A 16,380-nucleotide genomic window follows, 5' to 3' on the forward strand; every position below is an offset into this window, starting at 1 on the left:
AATCCTGTCTCTGCAACTTAAGATGTAGAAGCCTAGGTGTATTTGTGAATCTCTCTGAGCCTCAGTTTCCACATCTGTAAAATGGAGATAGTGACATCTTCCCCTAAAGGGCTCTTGCATGAAATGTGATGACATAGGCCCTCCAGGGGCCTCTCATAGGGTGTTTCCGGGGGTCCCGGCAGCAGAGTGGGGTCCAGGGTCTTTCACTCACCATTCCACTCCCGGGTCACGGTCTTCACTGTGAGTACTGACTCTGCTCCATCAGCATACCTCTTCGTGGTATAAAACTTTGGGTATATTTTAATTCCAGCAGAAGTGTTCCAGTATACCTCATCATAGTTACTCACATCACTGATGCACTTTATGGAAAAGTTTTGCCCCTCAGAAACAGAAATTGGGTCCGGGGTTATTGTTAGGTTGGCTGAAAGAATGCAAACAAAACAGACAAAAGAAAAACCAACAACAGGCACAATGTTTAGTCTTGCTGGTGACATTGACACGCGAGTGAAATTTCAGACAGAGACAGAAAGTGTGGGCCGTCCTCACTCTACTTGTGTCAATGCGGGACTGGTACCTTGCTGTTCCAGGGCTTTACTGGTTTCTAGGCTGTTCCCGGTGGTGCTCTGAACTGTACTCATTTCCATCACATGCCTTAGGAGCTCGTGCACTTTCCCATTGTGGCTGGAATTATTTCCTGATGATCAGCAGGGCAAAAGGTTGCAAACTTAGGGGTGTTGACTTAACCCATGTGTTCATGAGGAATTCTTCAACAAAAATGTTAACCGGACCCTTAACAAATGTAAGAGCTTACATGAACATTCCACTGTGTTTGCCCCTGCTTCTCTCTTTCCACTCCTCTTTGAGCGTGTCATTGACATTTCAAAATGCCATTCACTTTGATCTTCCATAAGCGAACAGTTTCATGCCTTGAGCCCACTGATGCCAGCTTCCTTTTTCAATCAGTGTAAAATCTTACTCTTGGTCACATTCAAAAGAAATCAGGGCTCCCCATTGTGCCCTTTAGAAGCTGGGATCCCAACGTTCAGGTACAGGCCCTCAGTTCCATAAGCATGGATTGCTGTGTCCCTCCCCCTGCCCTCATTAGCTGTAGGGATCTCAGGTAGAGATGCCTTTCTACAGTTTGGCGGTTTCTGAGAATGGAAAGGTAGGAACCATGGATCCACGGAACCATGAATCTGTTCCTCTTGATTCTCAGGTGAGGTCCAAACTACCGGACCAGTGGTTTTCCGTGAAGTCTAAATACGTTTCTAAGACAGCCTGAACCCCACATAATCAATACAACTCCGAGTCAAAACTGGAAGTGTATAACTGCTTCCACTATAGACAATTGCAAATCATTGCTCAAAAGACCCCCGAACTCATCCATGGCAGTAATGTTTTCAGATAAACATAGTCTTGATCTTTGTAAAAATGCTAAGTCATAAGAGCAGAGAATGTGAATGAGACTAATAAGTATTGTTCATATGAACCTTTCTCCAAATTGTTCAAAGGGGTCTGATGATTGACCTAAGTAGTTTTTTGGGTTTGCGTGTGTGTGTGTGTGTGTGTGTGTGTGTGTGTGTGTGTTTGTGAGATGGGTGGAAAAACAAGTTTGACCGCCCCTTTTTTTGCAGATAGGGGTGAAGTTATCACGTTTTATTGCATGGGGAGAAGAAATGACACTTTTAAGAGGCTTAACTCAGTGAAAAGGCTAAAAACGACTCATGACAACTGTAAAACAACCACAAAGTATCAGATTTTTAAAGCTTTCTGCAACATCCTCTCTAGAACAGGTGGAGTGGGAGAGAAGGATGCCAGAGCAGGTGAAGGGTGGTAGGCAGTGAGCCAGGCTACTGGAAGGGAGGGAGGATAGGATTATGGGGGGAAAGGGGAAAATTAGGGGCGCTACCCTCATTAGAAATTCAGTGATTAAACAGAACTAATCCAAGCCTGAAACTGTATTCCCAGTTCACTTCCTGCTTTATCAGGACGATGCAGGCCTTGGCCTTCCCTGCAGCCATGTCTTCACAGCCCCATCCTCCTTTCTTTTAAAGACTCCATCTGAATTTATTTAGTTTTTATTTTTTTAAAATATAACTTATTGTCAAGTTAGCTAACATACGGTGTATATGGCGTGCTCTTGGTTTCGGGAGGAGATTCCCATGACTCATCGCTTACGTACGACACCCAGTGCTCATCCCAACAAGGTGCCCTCCCCAACGCCCATCACCCATTTTCCCTTCTCCCCATACCCGCCCCCCCATCAACCCTCAGTTTGTTCTCTGTATTTAAGAATCTCTTATGGTTTGCCTCCCTCCCTCTCTGTTTGAAACTGTTTTTTCCCCTTCCCTTCCCTTTCCCCATGGTCTTTGTTAAGCTTCGCAAATTTCACTTTCACGTAAGAGTGAAAACATGACTTCATCTGCATTTAAATGGTAGGCAGGGAAATCCTCTTCTGTCTCCCATTAGTGATTTACCCCAACCACACCCCCACTACCAGGGGAGGCCCTGCTTGATTGCTTCTCGATATTCCCAGGGGATTGATGGCCCTTGGCTTGAGGTGCAAAGCCAAAGATCCTAGTGAAGGAGTCCTTACCCACAGAGGTGAATGTCACTTCTATGCTCTTACTGCCTCTGGCTCCGTGCTCGCTGATGAACTCACACACATAGGTGACCCTCGTTCCACCCAGTCTGCTTGGACACTGTCTCCCGTCGGCCTTGAGGGTGTATCTGCTGCAGCCGGAATCTGTGTCTGTTTCAGGGTTTCCTGCAGCGACACAAGCATTTTGTTTGTTTGTTTGTTTTGCTATCATCGCTGGGCGACTATTTGATTTAGGAGCAAAGAGGCCAAATCAGTGCCGAGGAGTTATTATTTAAGTCAGCTTTCTTCTTTTTGGAGAAGGAGGATTGTTACGGTGGTGACCACTTACTAGCAGGGTAGTGTTGAGAAAGTCACTAGACTGCTCTGGGCAGAGAGAGAGAAGCAAGGTGTTTGGATATGATTTCAACGGCAAGGAAAAAAGACGTCAGGTTATTTAGACTATTATTATTGAAAGGAGAAAGAAGCCTGGAGCCTGTGATATTTGTCTCATTGGAGAAATGTTTCATCATGACGTGTACCCTCTTAGGAGTCTGTATGTTTCCGTGGAAGTTACGACTTCATGCTTTCTCAGGTTACCAGCTATTTCCCCTTCAAAATACCTCCTCTGCCTGAGGCACCTGGGTGGCTCAGTTGGTTAAGCGTCTGACTTCAGCTCAGGTCACGATCTCATGGTTTGTGGGTTCGAGCCCTGTGTCCAGCTGACAGGTTGGAACCTGCTTCGGATTCCGTGTCTCCTTCTCTCTCTGTCCCTCCCTGGTTTGCACTCTCTCTCTCTCTCTCTCTCTCCATCTTTACTTCCTGTTAACGACTCTCTAACTCCCTCCCTCCTTCCATCCCTCTCCTCCAACCCTGCCTACCACCACATCCTCATCAGGCTTCTTCAAATACTGTCCAATCTTCCAACAACCAAGGAAAACGATAAGCTTTCTGATAAGCTCCAGCATAAATGCATCTTTTCCAGCCTTGGTTGGATGACCACTGATGTTTGAAATACTCTGATTAATACATAACCAGCTTTCACCCCCAGTCCCCCAAATGTTCCGAACTCCAAACCGATCTCCATCTTCCCCCACTTGATTGGATTAGCTCCAAGCTCAGAGGCACAAGCGTCAGCTCTAAGGCTCACCTCTCCACTTGGCCCTTGAAAACCCCCTTCTCCCAACTCTCCCAGGACCTCATTCCATCCTTTATCTTTTTCCCCCTCCCTTGTGACTTGAATTTTCCCTCCTGTTCTTTCACATCAACCCTCAGATCTATGCAAGCCCACGATTCCTATTTTAGATTCTACATGTGGATGGCTCCTGACTCTATCTGTAAGAGAAACGCTCTTGTTGGAAACTCTAGAAACAGATTCCCAAGCATCGATTTCACATCTTAGGTACCACCAACTCAACATGTTCAGTTAAGAGCTGACCTTTCTTCTCCTGGACAAAACCTGCACATTTTCTGTTTCTTCTCTTGCCATTGGCAGCTCCCAGAATTAAAGGTCTTAAAGCCATCTTTAATTACTTGCATTTCCTCACATTCCACTCCCACTCAGTTGTAAACATCTTCTGGCTTATTCCTCTGAAACATCTCAGAACTGTCTTACATACTGCAAACATCCACAAAGTTTTGTAAAAATGGGTAGCGTCATCACCATTTAACAGATGAAAGTGCGATCAGTGAGGTGACCCGACTTGCCCGGTGTCAGGAAGAGGGCACGCGGCAGAGACGGGATTGCAGCTTTTCGGGAGTAGGTTATAATCGTCCTGGAGAGCACAGGTCATAAGGAGGATTTTTTCAGGACAGACGGCTTGGCTCAAGTTCTCCCTTTTTCTTGTACTCAATTCTGTGGGCTTTCCCACAAGCAGAGGAATCACTATTGAAAATCGGATTTGAGGGGCTCAGTCGGTTAAGCGTCCGACTTCGGCTCAGGTCATGATCTCCCGGTTTGTGAGTTTGAGCCCCACGTCGGGCTCTGTGCTGACAGCTCGGAGCCCGGAGCCTGGCTTTGGACTCTGTGTCTCCCTCTCTCTCTCTGCCCCTCTCCTGCTCATGCTCTGTCTCAAAAATAAATTTAAAAAACATGAAAAAAATTAAAAATAAAATAAAATAAAATAAAATAAAATAAAATAAAATAAATAAATAAAATATTTGTAAAATAAATAAAATAAAAATAAAATAAAATAAAATAAAATAAAATAAAATAAAATAAAATCGGATTTGTCCATGGCATCCGTAGGAACACATAGAGAAACATGGAGGAGAAAGAGTAGTTGGTGAGATGGGGCATCCCTTGCTACTCTCGGGGAGACACAGGGCAGCACACAGAAAGCCTCCGTTTCTCGTGTGCAAAATGAGGAACTAGGCTAAAGACACGGTTCTCACTCCCCTATGCCCAACAAAAGTTCCTGCAAAATTCAAGAAAATATGCCACTCTCTGGATCCCAAACCCAGAGATCCTGACACGATTGCTCTAGGGTAGAGCCCTGACAGCTGGTCTTTTTCACAGACACCTGGGGTGACCCCACGTGCAGAGGAACGGAGAGCACAGCCACTCATGATGCTATCTGCTACTTCCAGCTGCTTCCCTACATAGGTCTTGCCTCAGACCCTGAAGCCAGCCTACCTCCAGTGGCACGTCATGAAGGGACTCCAAAGCCACAAGACTGGTTTCTACTCAGTAAAGAAAAACAACCAGTCTCCCTTCTTTCTCTCTCACTGATGCCCTGTTTGGGTGCGAAAACAAAACAAAACAAAACAACACAAACAAAACACACAACCCCAAATAAAATCCATTTGGGACAGCACACAAGCACACAGAATAATATATGCTTAAACATTTCAGCAGAGCAATCAGAAGAAAAGACACAAGAAAGGGGACTGTGGAGTTTAAAGCTGTTCCCTCTAATGTCATCCAATGTCTGTCAGCCAAGAGGGAACTGGCACCCTCCTATAAAGATTCAGTTTTTTTCTAAATACTCCGCATGGTGATGGGCCACTGGATGTGGTAGGCAGGGCCACGAAGAAGTTTATGAACTCATTTGGGAATGGCTGTAACTTGTGAGCCAGGAGGGAATTAAGGCTCCCATTTTTTTTTTAATGTTCATTTATTTTTGCGAGATGGAGAGACAGAGTACGAGCAGGGGAGGGGCAGAGACAGAGGGAGACACAGAATCGGAAGGGGGGCTCCAGGCTCCGAGCTGTCAGCCCAGAGTCCGATGCGGGGCTCGAACTCACAAGCGGCGAGATCATGACTGAGCCGAGGTTGGACGCTCAACCGACTGAGCCACCCACGCGCCACGCGCCCCATGGCTCCGTTGTTTTTTGTCATCACACCACATAAGAGCCACAGTGAGGCTACCAAGTCTGTTGCTCGTCACTTCCCCCAGCCTGTCAATCGGTTTCCATGCAGGCCATACAGGCAGACTAGACGCTGCACTGATAATAATAACTGTGAGTACCTTTACTATTACCAGCGGCAGGAGCAGTACTGATGCTCTTACCTCTGTACCGTTACCATTTATATCATCAGTTGCTGCCTGATGAGTTGAAAAGCTCCAAAAAGCCCTCCGCGTTCTACGAAGACCACCTTCTTAACGCTAGAAATTCTACCAGGCTGATCACTGTCTTGCTGTCTTTTCCCTTGGGTTTTGAAAATGAAATGCACCTGTTTCTGACGTGAGGCAGTACTTTCAGTCCCACCTGAGTTCCAGTGAATTATTTTGCTTGCCTGTTTCCTACTGACCTTGACAGATGGGTGCTGACGACCTCATGGAATTTGGAGAGAGAGACAGAGAGAGAGAGAAAGAGAGAGAGAACTTCAGGAGCGGGGCACGGGGAGGAAGGTAAGGTGCTGGGGGCAGAGGCTAAGTTCATCAGAGAACAGACGGTACAGGTCCCCAGGTGGCCAGCCCCGTGGCAGGAAAGCCATTGTTCTGCAGTCGGACCGGCACTGGGTATTAGGAATGTCTGAAGCAGTGGCGGCCACAGAGAGGTCCCTGTGCATCTGTACTACAGGCTTCCTGGTTCCTCTGCCAGAGGGCAAGGTTTTTCACCTCTCAGAGTTGAAAGCTTATGAAGTCAGTACCAAGGGAACTTTGCAAGGTCTTTCTCCCATCTGGCAATTCCTCCAGGGTGCCTGCCTACACCTCCTCTTCCTGAAAAATCAAGGAAGTGACTAAACGTATCATGTGTCAACATTTTCAGCAGTTACCAGATGCCTTTCCCATTCTTGGGAGTATTTAAAGTGAAATACAAATGGGGCAGGTGAAATGTGCTTTGCAAATAGATGTGCTCAGGAAAAGGTGCATGGAAATTCATCATCGTTTTGTCTTTTTTTTTATAACTTAATATCGTCTGGTAGCAAAGGCTTTGTAAAATAGAGCCTTGTAACGCTGATGGGTAAAACCACATTTTACTTTAATGATTTTTTTTAGTTTAAAAAGGAATACATAAAACTGTCATTTCTTAAGGGAAGGACTGGATCTTGTTACATGAAGTTTCTAGACAACAAGCAATCTTCTGCTTCAGAACAAACTCTGCCAGATCAGCCGACTCCAGCACTGGCTCATCAGGCATGGGAAAAATAGTTTTGCCAAGGCAAACACTGGTCTTGTGAAATCAGACCTGAGGTGAATCTTTTCCTTTCTTTCTTTCTTTCTTTCTTTCTTTCTTTCTTTCTTTCTTTCTTTCTCTTTCTTTCTTTCTTTCTCTCTTTCTCTCTTTCTCTCTTTCTTTCTCTTTCTTTCTTCCTTCCTTTCTTTTCTTTCTTTCTTTCTTTCTTTCTTTCTTTCTTTCTTTCTTTCCTATTGTGACAAACTTGAATAAGTCATTGTAGACCTCAATTTCCTTATTTGCAAATTGGAGGCCAAAAAAGCCAGTGTCAAGTGTGTGATCAAGGTTAAATACGATTAAAAGTGATAACAGATTTTCAAAACTGGTTAATCATAAAGTGTTATACAAAACAGGGTCTGTGTAGGGGATCAGAAATTGACGTGGAACAATTGAGAGACACACAGGTCTACACAGAGAGATTTTAAAGAGAGAGAGAGAGAGAGAGAGAGACAGAATTAGGTAATACCGAAGGATATGAATACAGAGGTGGAGGCATGAGAAGGACAGACACCAGGAGAAGAGACACAGAAAAGAGAAATTCCAAGTCAGGCTCCAAAGCAAAGCCAGTGACCTCATCCTTAGTTCTTTGCTAAGATGAAGAGGAGAAAAAGGTGGGGCAGACTTTTTTACAAGTGGGAGATACTATGGTCCAAAGTCATCAGGTGTTCTCTGCCAGGATCTTGTCTACAACCCAAGCATGACAGTTATATGCATATATTTTTGGAATGTTCTAGAATAGCGAAGCTGGAGCTGGCATTAATCCTAGTACTTTTTCACAGTGTGAAGTTTGGGAAAAAACAGCCGTCTGACATTTCCTCTCCTACCCAGTGCCTCTCCCATTTTTACTTGGCCAAGAGGCAAAAGTGTATATGCAAAAGGGCATCTAACATCCTTACCTGGAATGTTTATTTTCCCCTGCTGCTTCCATTCTACCATGCTCCAATTAACGTTAATCTCGCTGCAGCAGTTCAAAGATACAGGATTGTTATCACACGTCACCTTCATTTCTTCAGTTGCCAAAATTCGGATGGGTGTAACATCCATTTTTTTTCTGGACTCATATTCAAAAATATCTAATGTCAGCTTGCAAATATATTCACCTGCATAGAATATACAAATGCATTTTTTATGGCCATGTATATGTATTTCCTTAGAAGAATGATAGCCTCGTCTCGTGTGTCATGACAGTATTTCGCCAAACATCATTTGCAAAAGCATCCAAGACTTGCTCTAAACAACCCTGAAGACACATTCAGGAAGTGCAGAAAGTCAATGCAGATCATTTCTGATGCCGCAAGTTAAATGAGTAGAGAGATGTTCTAAGGAAGGAGCAGAAATCTCAGTCTTTGCTGGTAAGAAAAAAAAAATGTGTGGGGATGGAAGAGGTAGCAAGGAGAGTTAGAAGATTGTGGATGATTTGGGCATTCTATTTAACTCTGCGGCAAAATCAGAATCAATAAAGATGGAACAGGACCCGTGGGTCTGCAACCCAACTTCTCAGTCAGAGAAAAAGAGGTGCCCGCCCCCACTGCCCCATTCACATCTGGGTTACAACGGGGTTATTAAATTCTAGAATGTCAGGTTTCAAACTTCTGCTTCTGTTGTTTTGGGGGAAGGAGAGATTACAACAGAATGCAAGTAAACTGGGCAGGGGGTGATGGAGGGCGATGGTCCTGACGAGGGTGGTAGTTCACAGGTCTATACATATGTCAAAACTTGTTAAACTGTTAAACTGTACAAGTTTTGAGTATGTACAGCTTATTGTATGTCTCAACAAAGCTCTTTAAGAGTTTTTGAAAATTAAAAACAAAAGTCAGCTTCTCCTCTCACTTTCTAACTCATAAGCCCTTGGTAAATGTGGAAACCTGTTTTTGTCTCCAATGCTATCTATATTCGCTTACGCATATGCCATGGGATTCATTTTTAATTTTGAAAAGTTGAGCCTGGTGACTTCTTTTCAGAGAGGAAAACACCATATACACATTCCACGGCTTGTTTCTTTATGAGTTTTTTGTTCCTTTCCCTGCACCAGTTATTGGATGAAATCCCACCTGCGTCCCCCTGAGTGATGTTGTAAATAGTGAGGCGCGATATTGAGGTCATGTTGTTGAGCACGAAGGTGTAAACCGAGAATCTGCTTTTGTTCTGGATGTCGGAGTGCCTTTCGACATGGTGCCAGGACACGTTAGAGGACAAAACTTCAGTTTCACACATCAGAGTTACCGTGTCCCCTTCAAAAATGATTTCTGGCACGATGGTGAACTTAGTTTCATCTGGAAACCCAAAGAAAAGGTAGTAAGATGTCAAAGCAAATGAATGTAATTCACGCTACCCACCAGACGCCCCCACCACATGGGTCCATGGTGCTGTCTGGAATGAAGCAACACATCCTCCTCATTCCTTGCCCAGATTGCTGGTGTCTGAGGCCCAGAGACTTACCAGTTACCAGATACCGGGGACATGGCTTCCAGTTCAGAATCTTTGCACAATGGTAGTAATGGAAATGGTAGTAAGAACCCTCAATGGTAGTAACAGGAATTTCAAAGCTCTTTTCAATATTTCAAAGAGTCTGGTGGAAAATTGCTCGTTTGCTGCTAAAAAAGCCACCCCAGCTAATTTAAACATCAAGCTTCTTTGCTACTGACTCAATAATATCAACAGCTTCCTGCTAATAACAAATACCCCACACCACTGAATGCTCTGTCCTATGTCTTCGATGAATTATAAACAGGGAAAAAATAATTTCTTGCAATAGTCTGTTAAGATTTTTTTTTTAAAGACTCAATACCCACAGGCCCGTAAGAAGGAGAGCTTGTTAGACATACAGGTCCAGATTTGAATTTTGGTTCTGTGCCACACATAGCTGTGTGGCCCTAGGGAATTTACTAAGCCTCTCTGAGCCGCAGCTCCCTTGTCTGGGAAACAGTAGCAGCAAGAGCTATCATGGGAAGTGATCTGGGGGAATGGTACCTATTACTGTTTTCACAGTAAAATTCTGGAGAACGATGGCATGAAGTCATTTTACAGGTAGAAATAAAACACAACATTTACTATTTTTGTGCGTGTTTTTTATGGCTGTCCTTTGCTCACACAACATGCAGTTTATGCCCTGTAAGCCGTGTTTCTTATTCTATGTCCTTCATGAATTCTACGTGTTGAGGGAATCAGAGGGGCTGGATGAAGAAGCTGTATGAGGCCTCTTTTACACGGGCATCAGGCTCAGGCCAGACCCTTTCCATATTGTAAACATGGGACCAAAACACCGTAAAATTAATTTGGGGAGCTATGATGTTCCAGTCAAAATATCAAGGTATCTAAATATTTCTTATCTCTTTTGTTAGGCTCCTGAATTAAATAAGATTTTAAAATATCACATTTAACTGTTAAGAAGCCAGGCCTTCTGTGAATATTTAATGTAGTGAACGGACTCTGAAGTCATACAAACTTATGTTACTTACTATGTGTTCTTGAGCACATTCTTTACCCTCTCTCAGCTTCCATTTCCTCACCTATAAAATGGAGATAATAGTACCTATCTCACAGGATATATGAAGACAAAATATTTGTAACCCTCTGGGCTTAACACAGGAAAGACACAATAACAATGTCTCTCTTCATTATCATTGTCGCCAATAATAATGATTAGTAAGACTGCCAGTAGAATGTGGTTATGTGGAATTGACCGTAAATCTATCGGCAGTGATTAAAGGAACATTATGGTTAAGTGACCCTGCTAATTAACCAAACATTGATTATATTGAGGATTAATATACCACCAAATAAATGGAAATGTTCTGAACATTGCCCCGTGCCCTTTGCAGTTCATAAAGGTTTAAAATAAGTTCCTGATACTAACTCATTCGTTCGGCTCTTTTTCTTTCTGGTTCTGTTCCTCTCCTCTGCCTCCAAATATAACTATAAGTTAAAAACAAACACCCAGTCACTTGACCTTCTGGATATTTATATTCTAGGTAAATACCACCAACACTATGGAAAGCAGGATGATGTCTGAGCTCTCCCGTGGAATTGCACATGACATAAGTTCGTGTTTCTTGGTCTGAGTCCGTGCACATCCCAGGATCATTCTGGATGTAAACCCTCTGTAGAAGCAGGGTCAAGTGCCGTTCGCAATGGCTTCATTGCTCTTTGGAAGAATAAGGCACAAACTCCAAAGTGCCTTTGTGAACTGCATTGTCAACACCATGTTTCTGGACCGGCAGTCAGCCACTAACCAGTAAAACTCGTTTAAGTGGCTGGCTAACCTCAACACAACTGAAATTTGGAGGAGAGAGTAATCATAACCAAAGCTTACCTCTGCGAGAGGCCGATATTGTCCTCGGCCCTCAGAACCATAAATACAGGGACTTGCTCAAGGCAAAACCTGTGTGGGTTGGGGGGGTGGTGTTGGGGGTCAGGCAGGGGTGGCATGGCTGGCTGCCTTCCATGGGAGTCTGAATTTTAGGCCACTCACTCCTCTTCCTTCAGTTTTCCAGTTTTCACCTGTGTTGTTGCTGCCTTATTTATTCCAATTGTTATTTTTCTTTTCTCCTTGCTTTGGTTGTAGCACTTTCTTACCACTGTGCATATCTCTTTTAACATTTTGTTTTTGAAAATGACCTGGCATCTAAAACTACCGGAGAATGTAAAGACGAGCAGTGTAAATCTGTCGTGGGGACGGCCTAACCCCTGTGCCCTGTCTCCCAGAGGCGCCTGCAACTGACCTTTCAGAGTCCTCCCCAAATGGACGCAGCGTGGTTCTGAAGAGGCATAGACTTTATTCTGGAACCACGTACTAGAATTATCTAGAACATCTGCCTCCAAATTCTTGCCTGCCGAATCTCTGCCCAGCTGGCTCTCTCCTTTCTATTTCCCAAGTGACAATAGGTCCACCCACCTGGTAACACACCAGAACACAACTCTGTACCCATTTGTAAAATGGGGGAAAGCATTTAAAAATCCCAGGATTTTCACTACTGCTCTATGGGATCCAAAGCAGAGGTTCTCAAACTTTCTCACACATTAGAATCACTTGAAGGGCTTGTGGAAACACAGATCGCCCTGGTTGGTTGCGGTGGCCCTAGGAATTTGTATTTCTAACAAGTTCCAGGGGATGCTGACGCTGCTGGTTTGGGGGGGTGGTATACTTCAAGAACTACTTCTCTAAAATAACAGTATCAATTGTTTAATATCAATGCATTTCATGAATGTCCCAACCCCACTCCAATGTTAGTTTTTGGATGTTTTGGGACTTTTTTTTTTTTTTTTTTTTTTTTTGAGAGCAAGAGAGAGAGTGGGGGAGAAGCAGAGAGAGAGAGAGGGAGAGAGAGAATCCCAAGCAGGCTCCATGCTTTCAGGGCTCTGTCCTGATCACATGCACCACGAGATCATAACCTGAGCCTAAATCAAGAGTTGGCTGCTTAACTGACTGAGCCACGCAGGCGCCCGGATGATGTGGGACTTCCGATTATGTGTTTATTTTTTTATTTTTAATTTTTTTTTAAACATTTATTTATTTTTGAGAGACAGAGCATGAGTAGGGGAGGGGCAGAGAGAGAGAGGGAGAGACAGCATCTCAAGCAGGCTCTGGGCTCCGAGCTGTCAGCGCAGAGCCCGACGCGGGGCTCGAACTCACAGACCGTGAGATCATGACCTGAGCCGAAGTGGGACGCCCAACTGACTGAGCCACCCAGGCACCCCCAGACTTCTGACTAAAAACGAAACGAAACGAAACAAAGCTCTCCATCGACCCAGATGGCTCTGGGACCCTCTTGCAAAATCTCTCCCCCCTGCAACCCCTTTCCCAACTGCAGTGACATTAGCCTGGTTGGCAGGATCTGTAACGGTGCCTCAGATGGGAAGCCTCTGTGCCAGGAACCAGACAGCCTCTCCCCATGGAGGGCACTGTAATGTAATTTCCTGGTTTTAAGCATAATGATAAATACCATTGCTATAGCTAAATAGAATCCATGTATAGGAAAAACATGGAGATGTCCTACTTACTGCTAGTAACTACTTGAAAGGAATTGTAGTCCATTTTGTAGGTCTGATTAAGGTTCCGCATTACTTGATCATTTGCTTTACGCATCAATTCAGGTGATGGTGTTGTAGTCTTGACCTCGTATGTCACAACCACACTTCCGGGCCTGGATGGAGACCACTCAGTTCAGTAAGGCAGTAACTGACCTGGAAGAGTCTAGATCCTTATGGTTTATTTACATGGGAAAACAAAATGGCAAGCACAGACTGGGTACTTTTTATCTTCAAAGGTTCACTCAAATCAACCCGGTTTCAGGCTCTAGCTGAAAGCCTGCGACAAAGGCTTGCACACTCAAATGTCTGCAGGCAGGTAACGTAAGTGAGCAAAACGGCTGGACGGGAATGAGTGAAGTGAATCACACAAGTTGGTCATAGGGTCACAGCCACAGTGCAGAGACTGTTGTCACACAGCCATGCTGGCCCGAGGTTACCAGATATGCTGAATGTCAACTGAAGCAGAATCCCGAATGTTTCTGTGAACATTCTTTGTTGTTAAAATTGGCATCTAACTTTTTGAAACACTGTGCATACCTCCTTAGGGCTGCCGTGGAGCCCAACTCCAGGCGGAGCCATTTACACAGCAGCGTGCAACTCTGTGCCCGTGGCTGGCTGGACAACTTTTCTTGAATAAAGCATCATGCATGACATTCTTTCACTTTTATATTTTGGAACTCCCTAGTCTGTGGACTTATCCCTTATCTGTTTGCAAAACTCCTGCAGGCACAGAATAAACAGAAGTCTTGGGCTCATTTTCCATTTAAGTGGGTATATCTGTGAGGAGTGAGTTTCCGTTCTCAGTATTGCCTCCCTCTTTGCGCCCTACCAATCGAGCATTGTCTCCACTTCTACCAAACTGCTCTAGATGATGCCCCTCTAATGGGTTGTTTCTTCTTCACTAACGTAGTGGTCTCTGCCGTTGGGCAGGAATGACCCGATTACAGCTTCTTACCTGAACCCTGTCACAGTCACCAATTTGAAGCCCGGTAAAATACTGTAACCTTTCCAGAACTGGAAAACAAAGAAAGACAAGTGTCATGTATCAAGGTCCAGTGAGAGATAAGTCAAAAGGTTGAAAGCAGAGAAAAAGCACATTATTTTTTCTTATCATCCCAGGTAAAACTTTCTCCTGTATATTTTGTTAAGGCTAACGCTGACAGAACTTTGAAGAAGTAATTCCTCTTGACCTATGTCAGCCTGGGTTCTCCAAGAAGCAAACAGACACCAGATTTAATGTGCCAAAAATCTCGCTCAGGGAAATGCCTGGCAGAGAAAATGGGGAGGTTTCTCTGAATACCCACCCCAGGGAATTCATTTTGATTCAAGTCACATTTACCAGTAGATGCAACATGCAAAGCACTGTGGGTGCAGAGCACCGTGCCAGGAAGCTGGGTTGGTAGGATCCAAAGATGAATATGGAACTCTCTCTTCCCTCAAAAGCATATAATTGAGGGTGCAGCATGTGCGGAAGGTTCTCACGCTGTGTAGCGCTATCACATGCCAGATAGGCACATCAGATGTCCAAGAGCCCTTCAGCGCTGCAGCATGGCACCCACAGAAAATGAAACCTCATTCATGTGGTTTCCAAGGGTAAGCAGAGGCTGCTCCTGGCCTGAGGCAGGGGCTTGGCTGCCCAGAGAGTTAAGGGAAGTCATTATCTCAGCCCCCCTGTAATAATTTGTACCACACCAACTGGGACGCTCTATCGCAAATGAGTTCACTCAAGCAAAGCCTTTAGGTTCAGATGAATTAATCCAGTGTAAATCACTTAGAGTAGTGTCTGGCACTCAGTTAATACTCCGGGAATATTCTCTATTTTTATATGAGTAAATTGAAATCTGTCTTAAGTGAGAATGCCTCATGACCTTTAATGTGGAATGATTTGAAACCACGGTGCCAGCCTTGGGCTGATCTACCCAAAAGACGTTAGGGCTTCATCCGTGAAGTGTGGGAAGACAAATAGAAACGTGCCACCAGGTGCTTCTAGACCTGAATGGGATTCAGTGGGTTGATGACACCAAGTCTCCTCTGAATCAATTCTACCCTGGGAGGAAGTTCCACCTATAGGTCGAGATGACATAAAATCATCCCCTGCACACTGTTGGATTTGAACACTCCGTAATTCATCATCCCAGATATCTAGAAATATTTTTGATGCCCATATTCATAAACTCTGACAGAATTTATCCTTGGTGAATGCAACAGATTCAGTCCAGCCCAAAGAACTTGTTGGCTAAGAGGTTCTTGGGGTCAAAACCTACCGCTGTTTCCAAGTCAGTCTTGTAGGACCTATAGAGAGCAGAGGAAGAGTTCTTGAGGTCTTGTTGAAAGCCCACATTGAGTCGGACTGACATTCTTAGGGTAACATCTGCTGAAATAATCACAGGGCAGTATTTCAAAATCTCATGTTAGTGTTTGAATACACACAGGACCGAGAAACATTTGCTTGAGTTGATATCGGTCACTCAACAAACAAACAAACAAACAAACACTTAATCAACAGTTACTTACCTCCCTGGAGCTGGCAAAAAGGTCCCTTGGGAGGTAGTCCTTTAAGGCAACTGCAACGATGCCCTGCAGGGAAGCCATCATGCTCTTGACAAGTGAGATTGTGGAGACACCTTTCTTGAGGCCACCTATAGCCTGTCTCACACGAGCACCAGATTTCATTTCCGGTAGGTCTGCAGACTATCAACAACCAGAACAGTGAGGAGAGAGAAGGTGCTCGCCACCTTTACATGTATAGACTGTAAGTATTTATACTCTGTAGGAAATTCTAACTTGACTCCACATTGCCCTTTGGGAAGTTCAACAGTACTACGTGAGATTCATGTGATTCCCGTACACATCACCACGCTATTAGGTATGGCCGTCTGAAGGATGACTGCTCTGACTGTTACAGCGGATGCCTACAATAATAATGTGATAGACAGATTTCTGGACACAAAGTGTATGGTAGCCAGCTTCCAAGGCAGCCCCTGACCACCCCTATTTCTGACTATTAACACCGTTTTGTCACTCACTCTCATGTTGCCCTAGACTTAGTCTGTGTGACCAACAGAACATGGCAGAAGTGATGATATATCACTCGTGAGATTAGTATATAAGACGCTGTGGCTTCCTTCGGTGATGTCTGTCTCTCACCA

At 44.3% G+C, this 16,380-nt stretch overlaps 1 protein-coding gene across 5 annotated transcripts in view; it reads right to left on the bottom strand.

Moving 5' to 3' along the window:
- The window catches only part of ADGRF5 (adhesion G protein-coupled receptor F5), a 97,568-nt gene that overhangs the window by 16,699 nt on the left and 64,489 nt on the right, over nt 1-16,380 (bottom strand). For 2 of the 5 annotated variants that reach the window (XM_060615674.3, XM_060615673.3), the window contains exons 5-13: nt 15,746-15,922; nt 15,496-15,605; nt 14,187-14,245; nt 13,202-13,344; nt 9,253-9,474; nt 8,098-8,301; nt 2,597-2,767; nt 575-694; nt 212-421 (exon numbers count right to left, since the gene is read on the bottom strand). In XM_060615674.3, the coding sequence (XP_060471657.1) occupies nt 212-421; nt 575-694; nt 2,597-2,767; nt 8,098-8,301; nt 9,253-9,474; nt 13,202-13,344; nt 14,187-14,245; nt 15,496-15,605; nt 15,746-15,922 (1,416 nt within the window). The remainder of the gene's footprint in view (nt 1-211; nt 422-574; nt 695-2,596; nt 2,768-8,097; nt 8,302-9,252; nt 9,475-13,201; nt 13,345-14,186; nt 14,246-15,495; nt 15,606-15,745; nt 15,923-16,380) is intronic. The other 3 variants (XM_060615675.3, XM_060615677.3, XM_060615676.3) reach the window with 3 other exon arrangements.

Source organism: Panthera onca, chromosome B2 (assembly GCF_046562875.1).
Source record: "Panthera onca isolate mPanOnc1 chromosome B2, mPanOnc1 haplotype 2, whole genome shotgun sequence".
Taxonomy (NCBI): domain Eukaryota; kingdom Metazoa; phylum Chordata; class Mammalia; order Carnivora; family Felidae; genus Panthera; species Panthera onca.